Source organism: Vidua macroura, chromosome 3, assembly GCF_024509145.1.
Source record: "Vidua macroura isolate BioBank_ID:100142 chromosome 3, ASM2450914v1, whole genome shotgun sequence".
In the NCBI taxonomy this organism is placed as follows: domain Eukaryota; kingdom Metazoa; phylum Chordata; class Aves; order Passeriformes; family Viduidae; genus Vidua; species Vidua macroura.
The window spans coordinates 4065051-4091212 of record NC_071573.1 but is presented as its reverse complement, the minus strand read 5'-3'; the positions used below and the strand labels follow the sequence as shown (position 1 = coordinate 4091212).

The following is a 26162-nucleotide window of genomic DNA, read 5'->3' as shown; positions in this document are numbered from 1 at the left end:
CATTCTGGGGAAAAGACAACTTGCCATCAGTAGAGATGCTTTCATAGGTGGCACAGCAGGCCAGCACTCTTTGAAGTGAACACAGAAATGTTTCTTGCTGAGGGAGAAGAAACCCCTTTCACAACGTTTACAACAGACACAATTACACCAAAGACTTCTGGCTGAAGAAATCAAAACTAGGATGTATTTTCTTCTTTTTCCTTTTAGCAAACAATCAGATATGACAAGGCACAAAACTGAGACACTTACTTCCTATAAAGGACAACACAACTTAGGATGGGAAAGTAAAATCTGAAGCAGCCTTTAAACCAAATCTGTCTCAAAAATGTGCTTCAATATCTTAGCATGATTTTGAAGGTTTGTTATCAGAAAAAGCCTGAAACACAATCAGACCTTTCAGGAGTTTGGCTCCCCATGGTAAAACACCACGTCTGGCTGGGGAGCAGAGGGCTCCTTCTGGATGGCCCTTCCTGGGAAAGGGCCACCAGAAAGCTGCCACTTCTGACTGCATGAGGAGAGGCACGGCAATGAATTACTCTGCTCGAGATCCTTCTCACCTGCTTCTTGGAAGTTTCCTCTTCCTCAACCCAACAAGTTGTTTAAATTACCCTGCCATGTGCCTGAAGTGCTTAGGAAAAGCACAGTCAGGAAGGGTTGTACAAAGCACCCCACTCATATGACAACAGTGAGATAACCATATATTTTAAATATCTAATCAAGGACTGGGTTTATTACCAGAATTTTATGTTCTGCAGTGTCTGAGCAGTCTGCACAAGAAAGCAAACATGCCCAATTCAATAATGTGAATTCTGCTGCAGCAAGGAAGTTCTTGCAAAGCTTTTCCTTTAATGCCTGAGCTGGGCTGGTTATTTGAAAGAGATGCCAGTTCACAGGGCAAGTGACCATGCTGAGAGCTTCAAAACCTGACATTCAGTAATCCATCAGTAGTCATTAGCCTCCCATTTAGTCTCTAATGCCCTTACTGCTCTGTTCATGGATTACTCACTTCTGCTTTAAAAATTGCAGGGATGACATAAGACTCCTGTTATACAAAGCTGTATCACATTCAGCATGGCAACAGTTTGTGTAAGGCTGCAAACCTGTTGCATAAGCTTTACAGAGAACCAGGTTGTATGTGGATTTTATCTTGCTCAATGTGTCTACTCTATAATCCAGTTTCCAAAAATATCATTATAGTCCCTTCTTGAAAGAAAAAAGACCCTGAAAAGGTTTGAGATGAGATGATGCTACCTATGAATGTTTATATTGGTGATGCTTTAATGTTTGCATAAATGCTCATGTGATACTTGCTTTTTATCCTTCAAAGTGAGCTTTACATGAATTCTAGATGTATTTACCTTCCATTAATGACAGTACCCATAAATCCAGACTGTTTTCCTTTGAAACAAAAAAAGGATTTTAAAGAAGCAGGGAAGAAGCTCACAAATCAATTGCCTCCCACACAAATCAATTGCCTCTGTCAGATGACAACAACTGGACTTGTTTTTAAGTAAATGGACTTGTTTTTAAGTCATTGGTGAGCAAGACATCAATACAAGCAGGCAGCTCACAGCTAAACTCAAGCTTTGATGAATTTTCAGAGCTGCAAGATAGGCTTTGTATCCTAAAATTCAGAGGAAGGTGAGAGGATATGAAAGACCCAAGATTATGACAAAGGAATCTTTCAGATACTCAAATTCACAGAAAAAAACCACTGCATTTGAGACTTGCCACCTAAGAAACTGAAGTCTTGGCAGCAAGCAGTCCTACCTACCTCTCCTCCCATCCAAAAAAAGGAAAAAGCCAGTGTCTTTTGAAAACCTTTGAAGCTCCCTATGCTGGGAGAGGGCTGATCATTAATGGCCAGAAGAAACACCAGGCAGAACTAAAAGCAATAGGAATGGCTCCTGTCTGCAACTCCAGACATTATTCCTGGAGCCTGAAGGAATTTTTCATCTGTATTTCAATTTTTTGGTTTTTAAAGGGATGCCATCCAGGCATCCATCAAGAACTGAGGAAAGCATCTTGCCTGACAAAGGCTTTTCTCCTGGTTTTCAGTTTTCTACAGCGTGTGCTTTTGAATTCAGAGCTGTACTCAGAGTTCCTTCCATGACCATCAAAGGCCAAAGTACAATCCAAATTTTGATCCAGATGAAAAAGGAGAGGAGAGGAGAGGAGAGGAGAGGAGAGGAGAGGAGAGGAGAGGAGAGGAGAGGAGAGGAGAGGAGAGGAGAGGAGAGGAGAGGAGAGGAGAGGAGAGGAGAGGAGAGGAGAGGAGAGGAGAGGAGAGGAGAGGAGAGGAGAGGAGAGGAGAGGAGAGGAGAGGAGAGGAGAGGAGAGGAGAGGAGAGGAGAGGAGAGGAGAGGAGAGGAGAGGAGAGGAGAGGAGAGGAGAGGAGAGGAGAGGAGAGGAGAGGAGAGGAGAGGAGAGGAATCTCCTGGTTTCATGTGAGGAGAGCACTTGGGCTGCAGCCAAGGACTTTATCCCTCTCCAAATATGAAATTAGCTTAGGATCACCAGAAAGCTTCAGCATTTGCCTTTTATAACTTTGTTTATTGGTACCTCTTAAGAAGTTTGTCTCAAAAAAATGTAGGAAATGGAGGTCTATGGAATCTGCTAATGAAAGGTTTGATTGAGGCTGATGCTGCATCTGGGTTGGGTTTATTCGTTTATGCTGCTGAACACTGATGAGCTCATCAGCAAGTTATGTAAAACAATCCATATTTTGTAACATGAAAAGCAAAATTATTTTCAGCAATCCATGTGAAAAAAAGCAAAATGCATCTCCAAAGCCCTTTCAATTTTGCTCCCTGGGTGCATTTGTTTCAGCAGCCTTGCTCACTGTGAGCCTTGCTCACTATCTATGTCCTGAATCTTCTCACAACTGTGATCCACAAAAAAACGGGGACAGAGTAACTAAACACTGATTCCAACTTACAAAACAAAATTGTTCACATTTGCTGGTAAAACAATCCCTATTCCTGTTGGACTGAACTTCAAAACACCTCAGTTAACTCACACCACAGATAAAGCTCTAAAAATAGCTTGGTGCCCTTAAGACCAAAACAAATGATCCAGTTTAAAAGGCATCGTTCCCTCCTTATCCTCTGAAGGTTATGCATGCCAAAGGAATTAGAAACAAAATTAGTGGGTTTACCCTCTATTTTCCTCAGAACTACCAAACCTACAGGCTCCTGAGAGTGCAGAGGAGTGCAGCAGCCTCAGCTGTACAGTATGGGGAAAGAAAGACAGAAAATGGTTGTTCAGCTCTTCAGGTACCTGAAAGTGCAGGATGCATTACAGTCAGCAACTGCCCAGGCTCAACCTGAACTCCTGGTCCTGGGCTGTCAGCTGCTGACACTCTCCCCAAGGCACAGGATTACAAATATTCCCTCTGAAGCTTGTCATTAGGCATTCCAAATAAACTCCAGAACAACCACCAACCTGAAGAGATTTTAAGTAACAGATGACTATGAAAAATACAAAGATAACACAGGAAAAGACCATGACCTTAACAAGGCTTTTCCTTAAACCATCCTTTCTTGAACAATCTGTTTTTCTCCCAAGTGTTTTTAACAGTTAAATAAAAAGGTTTAAAAGGTTAGTAAAACCTGATGGTTTATTCATGCCAAATATGTCACATAAACTTTTGTTATAGGTGTTTTTTCTAAGAGAAATTACAAAGGAAGCAGAGATGGCTTTAATTAAAACAATGTAAAATGGACTGTGATTATTTACATATGGTTTAAGTACTTAATGGGAGGAGTGGGAAGACAGCTGGACAAATATTGAACACTATCAGTTTCTCCCTCCTTTAGGACAAAGAGTACCCACTCTTACCTAATTCTAGGAACAAGTATTATTTGAAGAATTGCCAATTATTTCTGAAGCAAAGCTTAGTCATCAACTAAGCATGAAATACCAGAGTATTTTTCTAAACATGCAGTGAATTCCAGATTTCTTGAACAACAGTAATAATTAAATATTTTTTTATAAGACGTAGTACTAAAGTAACAAACAGTATTCTTACAAATAGGCACTTTTATTTAGAATAAAACATAAATTCATTAAAAACTCCTCTTAGAAAATGAAGCTTAGCAGCTCAGGGATGGGTGATGGACATCTCACAGGGGTAACCTGAGGAGACTGGAGTATGTGTCTCCCAATAAACTGGTGTCTTAAATCAAAGGACTGTCAGTGCATAAGTAACTTTACAAGGGAAAAGCAAACATGTAATTGCCAATAAAAGCCTTGCCTCACAATTGATGTGTATTTTCCAAAAAACAAAGTCCAAACCAATTAAGTTTATTTGAAAAGCAGTTGATGTAAACCTTCCACCCTCAGCGGTGAACACTGCGAATGTGCAGGGGGCCCTGAGGGGTGAGGGGCTGAGTTCACACTCTGAGCATGGCTTTAGGTCACAAAATGTCCCTGAAGCTTTTCAGGTGACCTGGATATGCCGTGGTTGAGGAACCACAAGGCATTCTGACACCGGGACGTGTCGTGGGTGGCTACCACGACAGCTGCCAGCTCTGGTGCAACAGGACGGTGGGCAACGCCTTGGGAAAACAAGCCCTGTCCCTGGGAAAACATACCCTGCCCCAAAACCTTCTTCAAGGACCCATTTGTAAACAGTCAGGCATCAGCACCTTGGTAGTCAATGTCCTCCATCAGAGCTGTGACAATCCTGGGCAGACAGCGCTGCTCGCGGGACTCGCCACCAGCACGTCACCAGACAAACGCGCCTTTCTTGCCAGATGTGACTTTACAAGCAGGCACTGCAACAAGGGCTGCAATTCAGTGCCCAGAAAGCAACAGGAGACTTGATCCTTCCCACACGAACACAAAGAAATAAAGCATAAGGCAAGCCAAGCTTTAGCCGTGGTTTCATGGAGAAAAGGCTGGAGGTGCTGAATTGAAACTCTGACAAGAAAAGAGATGCTGTGGTGCTTCCTCTCTGCGAGTGTCTCCCCCACTACTCTTTCACCAGGCACTGAGCCAGCCACCCCGACAGAAGCTGAATTTTGTAGGGAAGCATGAGGAGAGACTCCTCTGACCCCCAGCTGCAACAACAGGAGGCAAAAGGGCTTCTCCTCTCTGCAAAACATCATTTTGCAGAGGTAATTCATAAATGGTTTAAGCCTGGTGTGGAACTCACCTCATGCAAGCACAAAGGCTATGATAAATTACAGTGTGTGCTCAGGGGACAGAAGGCAGAATATCATGACAGAAATAGCCCTGCCTCCATCATTGTTTACTGTTTTTCTTTCATTTTCATTTCAAATATACTTTAAAGATAAGCATAAAAGACTTTTTTTTTTTTTCTTTCCAGGTCAGATACAATGAACTTGTCCTGAAAGAATTTAACCTTGTTCTCCAGTAACGCTACAAAAACAAAGTTTTCCTCATGCTGAGAAGAACAGAAACAAAACCATAACTTTAAAATCTGGCTGCTGTGGGCTGAGCTCTCCTGTTCCAAAGCCAAACACTTTGCTCATCCTCACCAGGCTGCACCCAAGAACTACAGCTCAGCACTTCAACACCATCTTCTGCCCTCTTTTTTTTTTTGTCCACGTCAATACATGCAACATGATGATAACACAGACAGCTGCTAACATCAAAATGTGAGTATTTGGGAAGTCTTTTTAAGTTGGTATCAGCCATAGTGCAGGATTTGGCCAGACAGCTCCTCCCACAGAAAGCCACACAATGAAATACAGAGGTTTCCCCTTAGCCATGAATTATCTGATATATAATTTCAAAGAGAAGTATTTACGATTTTCCTAAGAAGCAAAGGCACACAACTCTTGCTGGTTTATAAGCACAACATGTATTCCTGTAAAGGAATATTAAAAACATTACTGATAAAACCTTGACTAAAATTCCCCTCTTTTTGACCTATGTGTTTCCTGGTACATTTTTTTCAGGCAGTTTCTGAATTCTGAGTATCAGCAGGGCTGCTCCCTGGCATGAAGCTCCCTCACCCAAGGAGTGCACAGGATAAACAGGGAAAGCAGGCCAAGTTAAGCTAGAAGTTCAAGACACAGAGGTCAGCTGGCATTCCTGTGGATTTATCCCTGGTGGAAAAACTCCATAGATAGTGCTGGCTGCTTCCTGCTCAGACAGAAAGGAATTCATGTTGCCATTGTAGGTGATGCTTCAGTGTCGAATAAATGGCTGGTTTTTAGAACACACTGACATTTTCCAATGAAAAGATAAAACAAGCTGGATTTAATTATGTCTGTCTTCACAGCCATGCTGTCAAATCCAGTCTCTCCTGCTCCAAACACCACACAATCAGCAACTGGATACGTAACAGTTTCCTACAGTTTTGTAAGATAGAATGTCTAGGTAATTTTATTAACCCTATGATAAACCTTTTATACTGTAACGGGTATTCACTGCAAAAATATTGATATGATGTTAAATTTATTCCATTTAATGATATTAAATTATTCCATATTTTTAAGATATAAAAATACACTTGGTAAAGACTAATACAGGCAAAACAGCCTCAGGCAAAAGAAAGAAAGAGAAAAGAAAGCAGAATTAAAGAGGTTTAATTGTTTTTGCAGAAGTGTTCACATCTTTGGTTGCAAGTCTAGAAAACTACTCAGAACCACTCAGAAATATTTCTGTGGGCAACAGATGATCAGTTGGTGGATGAAGATTTTGTTTCATTTAGACCATCAGAGAAACAAATTCCCTCTTTTTTAATCTATATAAAAGTATTTTTCCATTATTGGTATAACAACTTTTATAAATGTGCAATGCTCACCAAAAATTGCACTCACCTTGAATTTCCTTCTTGTTTTTAAAACTGAGAAGTCAAAGTCTAAAAGACACAGGAGGGAACAGGACACCACTCCAGCTCTGGAGGGGAACAATCAGCAAACTCTCAGCTTTTACCTAAGGATAATGTTACAGGCACAGCTGTTACAATGTCACCGAGTTAACAGGAGACAAATACCTCACCAAAAACCCCTTTCACAGCAAACCTTTCTTTTCACCCCTTCTCACCTCTGGCCTAAAAAAGATTAAATAGTGTGACCTCCCAAAAGAGGCAGGACAGGAAAAGATGATGAACAGCCGTGTTCACCGAGGATGGGCAGCATGGGTACCACGAACAAACTTCTCTTTGCTGCATCACTTGAATTTGGAAGGTGGCTTTTGGAGGTGCTGGCTGAGCAACCGACAGGCTTTTACAAATATTTGTGCAGTAAACCACACTGAGGAGTATTCACCCCAAGCCCCGTTAGCTGCAGTGCTTAAGGCAGTCTTTGTCAGGCTGAATCTGCCCTCGGAATCGACCCGAGCCACTCCCTGGAGAAGCCTCTCCCTCCACTGACCACACAAGGAACCTACAGAGACAAGACTCAACACACACCATTCAGAAGCAATTCTGACTGCCAAAAATTAGGTGGGGAATAAATCTTCCCAGATGTCACCTTGTACTTCTTGGAGGCAGCCGTTTGAATTTTGTGTTTTGTGTTGTTTGGTTTTCTTCGCTGTTTTTGTTCTGACTGCCCATCATCACATTAATTTTGTATCCTCCTAAGGAAAAGATCTCTTCCAAGGACACCGGATACAAGCTCCAGGAAACTGTTCCCACTATCAACAAATAGCCCAAAGGTGTGTATCAAGATCCAAAGCACAGAGGGGAAAAAACCACCCTGCTTGCAGATGGACACTCTGTGGGTCCAGCCAAGCTGAAAATGAATGAAGTTCTGCCATGTCTCAGGAGAACAGCATCTGTCAGGAATTTCACTGATGTGCTGGCACTGAACTTGGGAAACAAATCCCCTCCTTCAGCTGCTGGCGGGAGGAGGACCAAGCTAAACGCTGAGTAATTCCACTCCTTTCACTGTAATTCACATTTTCTGACATCATCCCAAGCCCCTGTGTAGCAGGGAAACAGGCAGCCCAGTGTATGGAGGCTACACTAGGGAAGATGAGCATCACATAGAAAAGCTGGAATTCAAGTCCTCATGGAAGTAAATAAACCCCTGCAATATTTTCAGAATTCCTGCTGTAACAACACCTCTTTGAGGCAGTGATATTGCCCCATTTCAGCTACATCCTCAGTGAAACAGAAGCCATTAGTGCTACAGTAATTCATCACCTCGAGCCTTATCTTGCTCTCTGGACTCTTTTACAAAAAACAAGGCCAGCCTTAGAGACAGAGCTTTAGCTGAATGAACACAAAACCCCAGGGATTTGCCCAGGACGCTTGACCTCAGGTAGGTGTTGCAGGGATCAGCCCCAGGAGGAGCCTGTGGCCTTCTTTTTGAAGTAGGAGATAAAAAATAAACTATTTTGAATCTCAGATCCTGAGATTAATAACTAATAACCCTCTCAAAAATCAGTAGAAGTCCCTTTTGCTAGATGCTGAAAATTAGCCTTTGTCAAGCCAACACAACAAGTTATTTAGGTATTACAGAACCAGATTTTCTGTGTTTCGATATTTATATTTGTAAAAGTTCTCCCAGAAGAAAGCTCTCCCACTCAAAGATTTATTTCCAGCCCCTGCCCCAGTTTCCCAGTAAGTTAGTTTCTGGTGCTTCTGGCCACTTGATCCTTATGTGAGCCACGAATTAGGAGAAAAAAGAAACAATTATGGCATGTTTATAGTTTAAGTTGCCATTAATTTGTTTGTTGGCTTTCTCAAACTTCACAGCCTCTCAAAAGAAAGCTTTTTGGATTGCTGAAAACAAGATATGCTTCAGGTTAGGAAGAACTAGGAATTCCAACCTCACTGGGTTAGAGACAGCACAAAGCCTTGCCAGCACCATCCCTCACAGGATAGTGTCAGCAGGATCATGAGACCAACCACTCTCACAGCCCCAAGGAGGAGGATACTGTTCTACCTGGGACTCCAATATGGTTCTGGAATCACAGGAGGCTGTGCCCTGTTCTGGGATCACAGGGAAGGGAAATGCCATAGCCCTGGTGCCACAAGGGATGTCTAAACATGATTCTGATTTGGTTCTGCTCTTCCACCTGTGGCCATGGCCTTGAGGTCTGTGTGCAGTGCATTTTCCACGTTTCAGAAAATCGTTTCAAGCCCAGAACAAGACTGTAAAGAATTGCTTCCTGAACAAGTTAAAGGCCAGGGAAGTTAGGAGAATATTGTTTTGTATTTCTACTTTCAGGGAGTTCCTTACCAGAGTTCATTTGAAACCCATGTCCAGAAGCAGAGCTCCATTTGTATTTCAGTGATCAGCACTTTTACACAGGCAGATTCCATGTCAGAAGCTGCTCTTGTGCAGCTACAGCAGCACAAAGGAGTAAGGTGCTGGTAAGCACTAAGCAAATCATTAAAATTAGTTTCTTTTCAGGTAAATAGCATTGACATTGTAGTGGGGATTAGATATGACTTTTGTTTCAGCATCTTGGAATCAAAGCAATAAAAAACACCTTACAAAAATGATTTGACAAGTACATGCAGGCAGTGTGACAGTGTTTAAGATCACCATGGTACCTGACTGCAATGCTGTTCAATGATGACAGTGACAGCAAGCCAGAAATCTGGAGGTTTTTCAAACAAGACAAGCTCCAAGGCTCCCTTTTAGATTCTGATTTCCTTGCATGGCAAAAGAAAGGGGAGGAAAGTGCACCAAAAAAAAAAAGAAAAAAAGAAAAAAAAAAAAAAAAAAAAAGATGTGATGATGATGATTTTGTTGAGTCCCTGGGGGCTGAAACAATTCCAGGGTGATGAAGCTTACACTAATAAGCAATTCAGAGATTTAAAAGCAGCATGTACTACCTCCCTTCCCATAAAAACATTTCCTTAAATAGGAACTATTAGAAATTAAATGCTAGAGGAGAAGCAATATCTTTGAAGATACACAAATACAGTACAAAAAAGCATCTTTGTAAGGTTAAGATTGGGCCCATCCTTCATAAGCTCACATATGGGATTAACCCATAGAAACACAGAATGGATCAGGCTGGGAAAGACCTCTGGAAAGATCATTGAGTCCAACCCATGACCCAACACCGCGGAGTCAGTCAGACCATGGCACTGAGTGCCACCTCCAGTCTTTCCTGAAACACCTCCAGGGATGGTGACTCCACCACTTCCCTGGGCAGCCCATTCCAAGGCTCAATCACCTTTTCTGTGAAGAAATTCCTTCTAAAATTTCCAGAAAATACTTCACAAAGAAGCCAACAGCTCCTCCCAATTTACTTCCATCAACAAACTTAGTATCCCTTCAAGACCTGTGTGTTTATGGAGATGCTGAAAGGCTCTGGGCCTGAGTGAAACCTCACTGGTGACAGGCTGCCAGCCTGATGTCACCCCATGCAGTGTAACCCACTGAAATAACCAGATCTCTATCCTTGCAAGAACCTCAGAAGAAACACGCTCTGGGTATCTCCAGGGCCTCCTCCACCCTGCAGATTTCTCTCCTTGTCAGTAATTGATAATTTGCTCCTGGCACACCCACACACAGCAAGTTGGCAGGGGTGCAGCCTTGTGAGTTTGAACACAAGTTTCCAAAAAAAGTCCATGGGCACGTATGTTTGTGAGGGGGTGAGCTACATGAGTACCTAACACATTACAGTGACTCAAATGGGAAAATAAGAAGAAGAGGGGACAAAGTGAAGAGCAGAAGAAGCCAGAACAGCTTGTTTTAGCCAGCTGTTTGTGCCACTGGAAGGCTGCACATGAAACCAAATACACTGAGAATTTATTAGGGGCATGAAGATGTGCCATTAGCTTTGTAAAGTGTGAGATTTTCAGCCCATGAGCACAGCACAGAACTTACAGTGACAACTGTAAGATGCAACTTCTTCAGTGGTGTAACATACCCATGATCATAAAACCTTTTTTTTTCTGTTTAGGTTCTCATGCTATTACTTTAATACTCAAAAATAGCCTGGTAGGACATGAAAATCTCCTCCTGCTTAACCAGAAATCCAGACTGTATAGGTAAAGCACTTTGCTTCCATAGAAAAGAGCCCACATCTTTTCCTCAACATCTGACTCGTTGTTTTTCACCTGATTTGTCTCTAATTAGTACCAGCCAAGTCTAAAGACTAAACACAAGCCTGAGAGATGAAGGTTTGCTTGTACAGAGGAGTGTGAAACCATGGACAAAAAACATCTTTATAATTTCAAGTGTAAGAGATCTCCATGTTCTCGTTTTCAGCACAAGAAGTCATGCTCCATCCACTCTGGTGACCCAACCCCTGCCTTCATCAAAAATACCATTGAGTGTCAAAAGGATGCTGGCATTTGCATTAACAATGCTCATACTGTGAAGCATGTTTACCACCAAGGAGAGGAAAAGAAAAAAAATACTTATTTCCACGTGCAACGGACCCATTTGTTCACATTTGGTTCTCAAAATCTATTTTTAAGTAAGGCCAACTCACAATAAAGGTCTAAGGAGGGAGATTAGTGCAGGCTACAAACAGAAGACAGATGAGGTAAGGAGGGGAAGGGATAATGACCCTTTGGTTTGCTGATGCTCAATGAGGCATCTGAAGACTTCATCCAGCCCGTGCACAATCGATTCTCTCTGTAAATCCATCAAACCCCTTGACAGCATCCTGTTTGAAGCTGGGATTGCCACATGATTCACTGCTCCAAAGGGGAAAAAGCATCAGAAGGAGGGAGAGGTGTCCTCATTCACCCCGCAGCCACGCGTCCTGTCACCAGTGTGAGGTTCCACTGCTCCGGACTGACAGACAGCTCTAACTGAGCATGTCTTCATGGCAACTACAGCTCCCTGAAATGCAAACAGGCTGCTTACTTTCAGGCTGCCCTCTGCCCAATTCTAATCAAGTCTCCAGGGTAATAAGCCTTGTTTGTGTTCACGTGCACCTCAGCTAGCAAAGCCGGTTCTTAGCATAGTCATTGCTATGAATAAAATTTTACAGCTTAGCTACACAAATGTACCACATAAAGCTCATTACTTCAAATATATGAGAAGATGCAGGTGCCAAGTAATTCTTCTGTGTTCCGCCCTTGTTTTTAAAGCTCTGTTCACTAAATCCACAGAATTTTAGACAAGGAGTTTCACCAAAAATTTCAAGTGAAGACTGCTTTAAAAAAAACCCAAATACCAAACCACACATAACCATAGGAATACAATCTATTCACAGCTTCCCAGAAAAATCAGCTGTGCTGCAGAGCAAGAACCACACAGTTTCCATAACACAGCACTGGGGCTCAGCAGGATGATTCAAAGCAACAGCACAGGGAGACACCCTGCAAACCTGAACCTTCCCCAAGGACAGCCTCTGTGCCTTCATGTGCCCATGGGCAGCTTTAACCTGAGACACTTTGTGGTCCTGTCCTGTGTTGCACAACTCCAATAAAGGGAAAAAAAAACAGTAGCTCTGCTGATACAAAACAAGGAACCAAGTTCGGGAGTGAGGAGGAAGCCAAGGGAACAAAAAGATGGAGGAAAGAGGCAGAATAGCAGCCTGAGGGGCAGAAGGGAAAAGAGGAAAGGCAGAAGAAATGAAAACAGAACCAGCAGAGAAAGACAGGAGGGAAAAGAGAGGCAGAATAAATGAAAGCAGAACCAGCAGAGAAAGACAGGAGGGAAAAGAGGAGAGGCAGAAGAAATGAAAGCAGAACCAGCAGAGAAAGAGAAGAGAAATGGGGTCTCAGCAGCAAGGCAGGCAGTGCTGCAGCCGAGGGGTGACCCCTGCAGCTCAGGACCTGCTGGACTCCAAGCCCACTGCATGGTTGCCTTCTCCTTTAGCAAAGCCTGAGAGTGATTGACCTTTTTGACTGGAGTGCATGCAGTATAACCATAATACTACATTTTACTAGGTGCAAAATGTTATTGCTTCACACTTGAAAATTTTGAAAAAGCAAGATGTTCAGAGAAGGATAGAGGATGAATAATACCTGGAACTGGCATTGAGCCCAGGTCTCTGGGGAAACCACTTCAGATAAAAGGCAGCATTTGATGTAGGTTCTAACAACGGGGAAAGGAAAGAGAAGCACTGAAAGCCATTTCCCAGATTTTGGATGGGCAGGATATTAATAATCTGCTCCAATATACCTCCATTTCAGATTTTCTCTGGCTGAACAAAAAATCCCACTAATATTTTCTCCAGTGGCTTACAGATATCATGAGTCTTCTGCCATTATAATGCATTGAGCCATTAAATATACTTCTTTGCCCACAGGTAAATGTTCTTGTGTGCATGCAGGAGACCCAAGCCAACATTTGTCCAGGTGATAAGTCACTGTGTGTTCCATGTTTTTTCCAGGCTTAGCCAGAGGTACCTGGGGACTGGTTTGCAGGACTGATGTGCATCAATGCTGTGGCTGCACTGTCTGAGATGTACCCTGGCAATACCACAAAGGCTCTGCACTCTGGGAACTTGGGTTGAGGGTTTTTCACACCAGCCACCAGAATTAATGGAAATCCTTGTATTTATGTTCTCTGCCTTCAGACTGTATCCTTGAAATGGGAATTAAACCATCATAACTGATTATAAGTATTCATTTATGAGATTTTTATGGCAGTAAGAGGGGTTGTGTAGGAGCCTCCACAATAATAAATACTATTGAAATAAATGACAATGAAATTAATAATTTTGTATTCAAAGCACAGCAAAAACAAACATTAAACAAAGAGAGAATGAATGAAGAAGACAAATTACTTACAGCACCCTTTCAACAAACCTCTTATTATTCTGGGCAGTGAATGAAACAGAGTCAGTGTGGGAGAGAAAACAAACACACAACCAGAGCCAAGCAAAGGGCACAGGAGAAAGGAGGGCACGGAGGAGCCGTGCTCAGGCAGGGAATGCTGCCAAATGGGGAAGGCAGTGAGGCAGCAAAAGGAGAGGCTTGGTGACAATTCTCTGTCTACAGGAGAAAGCCCTGCCCTCTGACAGGACACGGGGCTGTTGGACACTGCTGTCACTTCCTAGGATGGGATGTGATGAGCCAGGCTGACCCGGAGCACAACAAGTATTTGAAGTCAGCGTAAATTCCTGGCTGGCAGCAAATCTCATATTCCCTGTTTGTACATGAAAGCACTGACCATCCTCAGCCCTCTGGCCAGGAGCTCTCTGTGCTGCCCCGAGGGAAAGGCAGGAGCTGAAAACTCTCCGGGGAGCCAGAAGAGCTCCTGGAGAGCTCTACACGGTGTCATGCAAATGCACCAAAAGGGGCAAGAAGGAAGGACCAGGCTTGGAGCACAGCATCTCAGTTCTCACAGGCCCTTCCAAAAAGCATTTCTTTTCTGCTTTTGCTTCCTAAAAAATGAAGGCTGAGGCAGTTTGCCTCCACTGCCCTGAGCTGAACAAAGTGACGAGGTTTTGTCCATAGCACTCATTTGAGAGGAGTTGTCAAGCTACATTAACCACCAGGCAGTTCAGACAGAGGCTGGAATCTATCTCATCAAACCTTAGGCTCCTAGAGCTGACCTAGTAATGCTTACTTTCCTTTGCAGTCCATATCCTTTGAGGGAATAGTCCAAGGCAGACCAGATTTATCATCCCCTCAAGCAGCCTGGGCTTCTCCATCTCCTCTCTGGGTGACCACCAGGATGCAGACACGGCTCATTGCTCAGCTCAGCCTTCAGTGAGAAGGAGCATGTGAATCCACACCTCTCTTTCACAATCTCACAGCAGCAGCTATCACAAAAGCCAATTCTGTCAAGTGGCATGTCTCTTTGTATAATCAAGACATTTCTAGGCAGGAACAGGTTCCAGTCTAATTAAATTTGATCAGACTTGAGCTTTCTCCCAGAGAGTTGCACTTCATAGCTGTCTTGGAGCATCATGGTGATATTTACTGGGAAACATGAGAGTTCCCTTTCTGTAAAAGCAGGCGGTCTACAATTAGCTGCAGACAACTCAAAACGACTGCTTAGAGCAGAAATGTAATTTTCTGAAAGGGGTTATTGGTCCTGACCATGATGCACTGCACTCCTCATCTGTCACACCTCATTACCTCAGACCAAGGAAGTCAGGCCAGTGTAACTGGCTCGAACTGGATACGTTAGAGACTCTCCTCAGTGCCGAGTCCTTTTAAGATGCTGCCTTCCAGGCTGAAGTCTTCCAAAAAAAAGTAATTATCAAACTCATTTTCTCAAGTCCTGTGGCGTATTTACAGGTTAAATGGAATGAAATTTTTTAATAGTCCTTAAAGCACAGCTTCACTTTTGAGGGTGATTCAACAGAAATGGAATCAATTGACTGAAAAGTTTATTGCCTGTAAGCATTCAAATACCACTTCAGGGTCTTAAAAAAAATCCTGATATTATAGCAGCTTTGCATGTTCAACCAAGATTCAGAAGCTGTCTAATTCTAATTCCAGTAGTAATTTGTATCTCATTTAGTTAGGCCACTGCAAATTAAATACAGGGCAAGCACATCCCTGATTTGCATTGGTGGAGCTTGGCCATATTTGAACACGAGGAAACTTTTCTCTTTTCATCCTCTATCTGCCTGTCTAACTCCACTTAATGCAGTCTGGGAACTCAAATTACACAAATACCACTATCCTCACTAGGTCTCCACTGATGCAATTTATTACAATTCAATCATTAGGAATGTGACAATGTGTACAAGGAACACTGATTCCCAGCATAGATGTCCTTTGGTTGTGCATGGTCAGGGTAAAAAGCACCACAAAGTTATTTCTGTACATAAAACAAGAGGTTTTGTACTCTCCTTGTGATTTAAAAGGGGAACAAAACCCTGAAAAAATGGTATCAAGTATGGCTACTTCTAAAATTGGGACTGTATTTCAAGCATTTATTAACCAAATTAGGCATATGCAATTTAAATTATGCTTTCCTTGTCATATTAACATATTAATGAATCTACATCAGTGAGTTGAACTAAAAATATATTGATGATTTGCATGTCTGATTATCTCTGTGGAGTTTTGCAACCAATAATTTGAAAGGAGGACAGGAAAAAAAAACCCTCGTGTCAAGGTCTATGCAAAATTACAGCTGCAAGAGGTTTCTTAATCAAAGGATTGTCTTGTATCTTTTGTAAGTTAGAATCTCTTTTTAAATGAAGAGGATTTGCTCCAGGAATTATGTTCAAAGTAGTCATTTCCTCAAGTAGTATATAGGACAATGATATCTTAACCAAAAGCACTTGCCAGTGATCTCCTCCCAACCATCTCCTTTCAGAGAAAAGCAGGGAAACTTATGCTTCACCCCACTGCCTCTGTAAGTATTTTCAAAACAAGCAAAAAGAAAAAAAAATTGAACCAGATGCATGCAAGGAAACAGAGAAAGCTATTTTGAGGATGAAATTGTCAACACCAACCAACTTCTTGTAACTATTGAATGAAAAAAACAACCCTGAACAATAAATGAATTTATTTGTTAAAGCTGTCAGTAAGTCAGGACTCTTTTGCTGTTCCCAGACTTACAGGATCACTTCAGGCAACTCAGCCAAGCTGTGGCTCAGCTCACCACATTTCCCACTAACACCAGACAAAATAAGCAGGCAAGGAATAGGACCAGTATTTCAATCATGTGTGTCATTACTGCTGTCACAAATCCACACAGCTGAGAAACTTTCTAGAAACAAAGAATATCAACGCTGTTAAAGTATCGAGATTCCCCCATTCCTGCAATCTGCACAGATTGCCACCTCCAGATCCCCTTTTAGATCATCTCCATATCAGATACCTTTTCCACCCTTCTCCAGATGAACTCCACAACACAAAACTCATCCAACAGCCGTGTCTCTCATTTTCTATTCCTCCTCCATTCTTGGAAGAAAAACTGGCACTTCAGAGAAGTTATCCTCAGCATTCAAGGAGAGCTGCTTCATTTCTGTTCAAGAGATCACTAGCTAGAATTTAAAATGGTAGCTCTTTCAACATGTATGCTCAAATGAGCTTTTTTTTCAAGACAGAGCTCTCAATTTCTTTTGCTCAATTTTGCCCTCAACCCATCAACGAATTGATCCACACTAAAAATAATGTGGGTGGGAAAAAAAAAAATAAAAGGGTGGGGAGGGAACAAAAAAAAATTCATTTGGACTCACTCAGCCGCTTTCAGCTCCATGAACATGTCACTGCTGGGGCAGCACAAGGCTGAGGACACGCAGCAAAGGGCAGCAACTTTTCAAGCTCACCTTGCAGCAAGGAAAAGACCTGACACCAAAACCACCCTCTCAAAGCCATGTGTGATCTTCTGTGGCAGTTCCATTTACTGCCTTTTTTTCAGTTTATACTTTGACAAGATGAAGCCAGCATACCAAGGAGCTGACAAATCCATTTAATATAGAGGGAAGTGAACCTGCAAAAAAAAGGCTTTGTTTCCTATAGTCCTTCACTCCCTTGGGAAGGGGCAGGAGCCTCTCCCAAAACTTCTCTGCTGGCCTCCAGAAGTCCCTAGGCAGCACTGCTAGTGGATAGAACAGCAACTACAGCAGGAGGGAGAGGCTGTTTTTATCCAAACAGGGCACCAGGATTCCAAGTGTTTCACGTGCTGCATTTATGTGCAGGGAGCTCACAGCACCTCAGATACCAACTGCCAAGGACAGCTTTGCACACCAGCAGATTCCAGCCAGCTACCTGTGGAATCACTCTGTCAGAGGTTTTGGAAACAGAATGATAAGAGGTAAAGGAGAAAAAAATGTTTATAATTTTTCATTTTTAACTAGAATGAGTAGAAGCTCTAGAGGGATGGAAAGCCCTAGTTTGCAGAAACTAGAATGGAAATATCTGCTCCATGAAAAGATTACACTGAGAACTAGCCATGAACTGAAGGGATTTTGCTTTACCACTGTGGACTGTGTTGTTTCTTCTGTTGCATCAATTCTTGCACGGCAAAAACTGGGGTCCATCTTTTATGAAAAGTATACTAATATATATAGATACACTCATATATTTAAGATAGAATAAAGAGAATCCAAAGGATTAAGCAGCAAAAAGAGTGTCATGCTCTACAAGTGTTTCTCCCCAGTTATGTGCTACCTTTCTCCTTTTGTATTTTCTAATACCTTCTCCTGCAGTAGCTCTTCCTAATTAAAAGAAATTAAGAACCTGGTGGTTCTTACTTGCACCCTGAATGCCAGGGCTCAGAGATGATGACAAACCTGAAAGGATCTCCAAAGCACTTCTCAGCAGCAACATGGCATAGTGTCAAGAGGGGCAAGGCTGGCCAACTGGCAAAACAGCAATTTAAAATGTATTTGGCCAGGCTAGGTCTGTAAAAACAAGATGCTTTGTTAGCCAGTGCAGTGGGCATTTATGTTCATAACCAACTCCTTTTTTTTCCTGAGTTTCCTAAGAACAAATTATTTGCTAATGTAGATACCCAAGTCCTCTGAAGAACACAGATGGACAACACCACCAGAGCTAAGGGCAAGCAAAGAGGCTTTGATTTGCTCTATACAGGTTCTCCAGCAAAGAGATTTCCCTTTTTTAAAATGTTTTTCAAGAATCATGCAAAACTTTTGACTTCTGTTAAAAAGATGCTAGTGGAGATTACAATTTTTGGTCCTTCAACTACATTTCACCTCAATTATAGACTGGCTTTGCTGCAAGGTCATGCAGCCAAATGGTGCCAGTGTGCATGTGGCATTCTGTGCAAATGCAGTGCTTCAATTTGCATGTTTGCAGACACTCTCCACACACAGCCCCAAGTGGTGGGGAATTGCACAGACAGTGTGATTATTTACTCAACAGCAGTGCAAGTGTCACTCAGAAACTGCTCTGCCAACCTGTCCCCAAACAGAACAATTCCTTTGGTGATGGGGGAGATGCAGTTTAGGGTCTCTGACTCTGTAAAGCCAACTCCAAGAAAAGGTATGTAGTGAAACACTTCTGCTGTGTCAACAGCCAGGTCTGCTGACCCCAGCTGCCCCTGTCCCAGTCTCGTTGCAATCTGTTTCTCAAGGCTGCAAGAGATGCTCTGGAGGACATTTCATCAAAGCTATCCCATATTTTATTGTTCTGTGTGAATGCCAGATTGATGTTAGATTGCAAAATATTTGTTGATATCACTGATATTATATAAAACAGATTGCAAGTCGTCTGTCATAATGTGCAAGACCTAAGGAGGTAAAAATTTCAAGGGTCCAGGACAGAATCTGAATTTAGGCAGATGAAAGACAGTAAATAGGCATCACTGCTGGCTTCATACAGCTCACCTTCAACTAATGCACAATTTCCCCTGTAATACCCTGAGCTCAGTTACAATCAAAAATACTTATATCTCAGGTAACTTATTCTATTTAATTACTTCAGCAAATCCATTTCCAGAGTAAAGACAGGGAATATATGAGCATGTGTGCACTTGCACACATACTCATAAATAAACCAGCATTGAAACTGTCAGCACTACTGAGTACAGAATATCCTTGCTTTGTATAGGATGTATACATGAGGGAAAAAGTACTGTCAAATATACCCAGGGGGAAAGTGACAGTTTGAGTCAGACAGTTATTTAATACCTCCATTTAATGCTCTTATCTCCTTAACATACTTATTACACTTCCACGTCCCAAGAACCACAAATAACAAAATTCTCTTCTTGTTCCCCAGGTTTCTCTCCACTCCAAGAAGGTGATAAAAATTGACCTGTCAAAGCAAAGGACTACAGAGAGTGCCATGCAGAGGATTAAGTAAATAACTGAGTTAAGTCAGTCAACTGTGTTCATTTCCTCTCTGTGGAGTGACCTGCTGCCCTCTCCGTTTTTTATTTGCTTTTGCACTGTACTGCCCTTACGTAACTGTTCCCTCCAGCTCATAAATTTCCAAGGTGAACAAAAGCTCAAATGATTGCATTCGGCCTGCCCACAAAGGTGATTTTTTTTCCAACTGACTTCTACTTACCAGATTCCATCATTTTAATCACATAAAAATATTAAGCCCATTGGGGTTAAGTCGATTAATTTGGCTTCTAAATGCCCGTGCTTCCCCATTTTCCATGGGAACATCATTTCTGATGATGTTAATAGCTACAGAGACTAAGATAGATTATGGCTGGAAAGGAAAAATGGTTTGGTGGTTGCTTTTCCTTCCTCTCTGCAGGCCTGGCTGGAGTTATTTTGGTTTGGGTACCTGGAGCTGCTTTTCATCTCCCCACGCATCGCTTTGCCCACAAAAAGCAATCTGCCTTTTCAAACAGTTCCTACATAAAAAAGACTGGAGATCCATTATCTGGGGCTATTTTCAGACATATCTCTGAAGCAGCCTGAGCTGGAGTCACACAGAGGCAAAAGCAGGCAAAGCCATAATCCTTCCTCCCCATAGCATGAGTGTACTCCTGATGTTCTCTTGGTCTGACCTCCCTGCAGCAGCAACAGCTATGGCTGGGGATAACTGTAGCTGACAAAAGAGAAAAATGGCTCAGAAAAATGCACAAAACACCACCACATCCTCAGCAGCATTCAGTCTGTACTACCAGCAAGGGAATGAGTTTTTATAGAAGATAAATTCTAAGATCTTTTTATTACATTGTGAAAGTGTGCTCATGTGTGAATGCTAAAAATAAACATAATTTGTTTATAGCACAGATGATAGAAATTTCAGCCTAGATTTGTGTAGCATGGACATAATTAACAAGTCAGAAAAAAATTCATCTCCCAGAAGTTTACTTTGAGACCTACTTTACTCCTTCTCAAAATATTAATTAAACCTTTATAATCACTGCAACTAAAACTTGATGAAATGTCAAGCTCCAGACCTTCAAAATACCGGCAGCCTTTTATCTCCAACATACAGCACATGACAATTGTCTATACTCCTTATGAACTCTTTCCACACATGAACTAACAGAATTATTACCTGAATTATTATTATTATTAGTAGTATTATTTTCTCTGAATTACCAGGGTTCTGGACCCAGCCATCAGCAGACAGTAGGTAAACTGCCAGCTGACAGTTCCTACTTTTTCAGCATCAAGTATGCTGTTGCACTGGCAAAGGTGCACTTCACTTAGCAAGTCCTTTCATCAGAAAATATTTTATCTCACTGGGGAGAGTTTAAAGTGACAATCAAAACGTAATCATAAGTAATGAATATTAGACTTGCACTGAAAAGGCTGTTACTAATGCTTGCCTGTTCTTTAAAGAAAAACACTTGTTTTTTTTGTGAAGATACATATCCCTGGTGATTTCAGACCAGAGAAATATATGGAGTGAAAGGCTGCTTTCATTTGCCCTTAACTTTGAAAGAAATGATCCTAATTTCTTACCTTGTATGTAGCTTCTGGTATTTGCTACATTGTGGTATTTACTTACTGTATATCATTAACTGTTGTGACCCCTCTGTCAGGTAGATGCTTTTAGAAAAGGAAAGAGAAGAGAGATACAGTATTTTGGGGAAAAAAACCCTTTAATCCATAATCCTGATGTGATTATATCTGGTCTTTCTGGGAAGAATCCTGCAGGAGAATCCCAGCTTCATGTTAAACCAGGGCAGAAAATACTCTTTGATCATAAAACATGCTTTATGATCCAACAAAGCCCCAAGAGAAGTGATACTACATGGATTACTGGTATCATAAACACTGAAAAGAAATGTATGTGGAAATACCCATTCTGTAAATAAGTTAATGCAAAAAAAAAGCCAAAAACAAATTCCCAGCTAATCTGTAATATCTGATCAGTCTCAGACATTAAACTGCAAAATATATACTGCTATATATTTATATATATTTATATAAAGAAAGTAAAACTTATTGGCAAATCAGCCCACAAGAAGAACACAGCCCCAGGGGAAAGGCAGATCTCACGAGGAAAATAACATGACAAAGTCCAGAAAACAAGTTTAAATATACTCTTAGTGCTAAGCCACGGTGCAAAAGCAATGCATTAATTTTCTGTCAGGGGCAAGGTCAGCTATAAATCTGGACTGAAATGTGCAGGTAAGCCAACATTGCACAGCAGTGGCTGCTCACCACGTGGAGCAGTGCTGGTGCAGAGGGGCAGGAAGGGCATGAGAAGGAGGATGCTCCAGCTCACTCTCCCATCCCTCTGAGCAGATTCATATCTGGCTGAAATTTCATGCCAAAAGAGCTTTACAGACATGCCCAGAGAGGGAGAACAAGATAAAAAAAGGGCATAAAGAAGGGGATAGGTAGCTATAGATGTTTTAAGAGAAAGTCAGCAAGGTAGATAAAAAACCCAAGAGGATAAAACCATTGTGCCAAAGAAAAGATGAGCTGTTCAAATGGAAAAAATGAACCAGCAGCGATGAGCACTAAATATAACAAGATGAAGGCAAAAGCAGGCTAAAGTGCAACTGCTTTACCATTTTATTTTTAGTCATATTGTTAAAGAAAATGGGCTTTCAAAGCTGATGGCTAGCATGTTCATCTGCCTTTAATCTTAATATAGATCTGCCAGGATCTATAAAGACTACACCACCAGCACAAAGGAAACTTTTAATGTTGTTGTAAAATTGTTACTGAAGAAGAGTTCAAACTCCAGTTTACAGATCTTGAATCACTTTTTTCAAAGTTCAGAGCATGGTATTTTCAAAAGTTCCTCATTAGAAGTGTTTTTAAGAGCACATAGGGAAAAGCGTTAATTTTTTTCTCTTAGCAGTAATGGCAAGGCTAGTAAGAATTAATGCATGCAAATTGTGATAGATTCTCAAACCCAAAAGCATCTCTCTCCAGACAGAAAACATTTACAAAATTTGACAAAATTCACTCAGTCTAGTGACATTTATGAACCAGTCACTTCCAATTAATTCCCCATGCCCAACCACATCAGGTTTCACACACAGAGTCTTCCCCTCATGAAAGAGCTGACTAAAATTTAGAGAAGGCAAGCAGGAAGCAAAGTTATTTATTGAAGCAGAAGGAGCAGATGCTTCTGGTCTTCTGCTGGGCAGAGACTTAAATCCAACCCAGAGACACTGAGAAGAATCAGAGTGACTTCTGGAAAGGTACATTTTCTACAAAGCATTTCTTTGCTTCTGTTGAACCATGAAATATTCATGCCATTTCATTACATATCAATGCATTTGTATATTCCCCTGTTATCATGTGTCCAAATGAAAACAGTCTGTTGTGAATAATTTATTCCTGAATCATCAGCCAGCTTTCTTCTTCAGAGCCAGATCTTCATTATTCATCAAATCCCATCTATGGCTGACAACAACTGTTTAGAAAATACGTTCTCTGCTAAACTTAGGAAAGGTATATAAGAAAAGTATATGTGTATTTGATGTGCTACAAAACTTGATATTTAGAAGAGATGTGCTAACAATAAAGTAAAAATACTTATAAAGACTATAAAACATGACAGTTTCAAGTTAGTGGGCTGGATCCAGTGTGCAACAACAACTCTTTCAACCTCCAGTAGGAATCTCTGTGACCAATCTTTCCAGGAGGTCTCCAAACTCCTGTGACTTCCCAAAACTCATCCCATCACAGGAGCATCCAGCCTGATGCAGAGTGCCTCAACCCAAAGATTTACAGCAGACAACTTTTTTAATCTACAGCCAAAGGCTATGTGAAACCAGAGCTCCTTAGAATAAATGTACATTGACTCCAGAGGTGACAATGCTCATTACTCCATGGTTGTTCCAGTAAGTACCAGTTTAACTCACACCCAGTGTCAGGCTTGCCACAGCTCACTGGCATCATCAGGGAAAGAGGCAAAATTGTGTTTGATGGCAGTTCCAAAAATGCATTTACACAACCACTTCCCTTTGCAGCATGAAGGGGCATTGCTAAAATAATTAATTTTGATTTTGTTGTGGGGCTCTCTGGTAAGAGACATTACAGTGTCTCAGAAATGTGTATTCTTCCTCCATCCCCTGACTCTCTGCAGAGGGTGAAAGAAATATAAATGTCCTTGCTGCTTGATGTTACTGTAAAATCCATTACTGGGGGGAAAAACAGTTTCAAAAGAGGAGTCACTAACTACATAATCCCCTTGTGAAACACAACAGAGATTCTGAGTTAAGGATGCATTTTTTAATGAATGTAGGTATTTCTCCCATTTGCTCATTAATGTACTCAGTGTACTCATTATAATGTGCTCCCTGTAACCTTTTTATTCAAAGCAACCTTTTCTCCATTTGCTGCTAACAGAACCCAATCATTTTCAATCTCAAGATCCTGAGCAGAAAACACCACTTCTCTGAGGTCAGGAAAAAACCTGAAGCCACACACCATTATTGTATTGGTCACTGCAGAGAACCACGAGTGGAAGGCTCAGGGAGGATCAGCTTCCACTGACTGCAAAGAAAAGTGAACTAACAGAATGACCCCAACAATACCTTCTGTCTCTGTAGGATCTCAGATTACATGTACCTTCATCCTGGTCTTGGCTTAGCCACACAGCTGGAATTCAATCATTCCAGGTATATGGACTGAGGTATTCTAAATTCAGGCACTCTTGCTATTAAAATACTATGAAATACAAGGAACCTTGCTAAATGTTAACTATTAACATCAAAATCCCCAAATCAGCTCATGGCATGATTTGCAGTAGCTACTGCTAAGAAATGAGGTTTTGAAATTTACTAAAACGCTGCAGAGAGAAAAGATACCAAACTGAAGCACATTTCCTGTTAGAAAACAACAGCAAATGTGAAGATGAGAAGCTGTGCCTTTAGCTGTACATTCCTATTGACTATAAAGATAAAAAAAGGAAGGCAATGTTCAGCATTGATAGAGCTATGTGTGTGTATATATATATCTATATGTATATATAAAGATATCTTTCAGGCAAAAAAGGCCAGATTGCATAATGTGACAGGTAATAAGTAACATAAGAATGGGTGTTATGTAAAATAAAAAGGAGTCTTTCCCCTCATTTGTTCTAAAATGTAATTTATAAACTTTACTCTTTGTCAGCTCCTACTTTTCATATTTTAACTAATTTTAGTGCTAAATTAAAAGAAAAAAGGATAAATTGAATTTGCAGTGCACGGTATACAAACAGAATTATAAGATCATGTTTGACTTCTGTATCCTCTGATTTTTCAAGCTTAATGAAAAGAGACCTGTCAATACATATGTGAAGATATGAAAAAAAAGAGGCAAAAATTGCATTCACCACCCAGAATGTTTCTTTGTATCCAAAGATGGACCCCCAGTTTCAGGTCCATTAAAGAGCCAGTGGTGACGAATCAACTGGCTTGACCTGGATGCAGTGAATTCAGCAATAGGTAATATGCCTCAGTGCACGTGTAACTACATCAGGTTCATGTATCTTGCAAAAGGAAGCTTACCTGACCATTTTTTCCCAGTTCCATTTCAACTATTGCAACAGGAGTGTTTATCTGATCAACGTGCCTCAACTGTGACTTCAGGTCCACTCTCCAGTTCATGTTTTTCAGGACATTATCCCAGCGGCTCTGACTGATCAGGCTCTCGTGGATTTGAGTCCGGTGGTTCTTCCAAAATTTTGCAATGACTGCAGCCTGATCTGATGTGATGCCACCTTGTTTTTTGGTTTGGGCAGTGAGGAAAGCTTCCAGCTGATTCAAATCCATGTCTGCTGAAGCAATTGACTGTAGGAAAATAAAGGGAGTAAAAGGGAAAAGCTTGCTTAACTGAGGCCTTAAAGGACACATTTTTAGGGTTTGACAAATACTGGATCTTAAAGGGGCTGTACAAACAAACCAGGTTATGCAAATAACCTGAGAGCTTTCATTAAAACTCAGTTTGCAAGTGCCTACTACTTATCCCAGATTCCTGCCCCACAGCAGCTGGAGGGGAGTGTGTTGGCTCCAGCAATGAGCTGGGAGCACCTTTGGGAATTCAGCACTGGTATGGGATAGCAAGGAGGCTTCTCCCTGTCTCCTGACCCTTTCCCCACTGTGCCACAGGCAATCCAAAATGCCAGGTCTGGCACTGCACTGCTGCTCTGCTGGGCCAGGAAACAGGAAGGCTGGGACAAAGAAAGCATGCTCCTGGGCTGGAACAAGTGGTGGGACAGCCCAGCTCATTGCAACATCCACAGTTTCATCTGCCACCTCCACACCACACACAGGGAAGCAAAACTGGTAAATGCTGCACCAGTAAAGCAGGGCCTGCAGCAGCAAGAGCACAAGCCATTCAAGGGAGAGTCAAAAATGCAACTGCATTTTTTCATCTGTATTATTCTATCCATAAGGCCCAAAAAACCTTAACAATGCACCTGCTGCTTCTTTTAGAGCATTGGTGGACTCTGCCAGGCTTTATTTGTATTTTGCAACAGCGTGGAAGGAGTCCCTTACTCCTCGTCCCTGTGCAGC

At 41.6% G+C, this 26162-nt stretch overlaps 1 protein-coding gene across 1 annotated transcript in view; it reads right to left on the bottom strand.

Annotated features, from left to right (window-relative positions):
* Positions 1-26162, bottom strand: part of COMMD1 (copper metabolism domain containing 1) — a 63639-nt gene that overhangs the window by 20393 nt on the left and 17084 nt on the right. The window contains exon 2 of the mRNA XM_053973164.1: positions 25155-25436. Coding sequence (XP_053829139.1) covers positions 25155-25436 — 282 coding nt within the window. The remainder of the gene's footprint in view (positions 1-25154; positions 25437-26162) is intronic.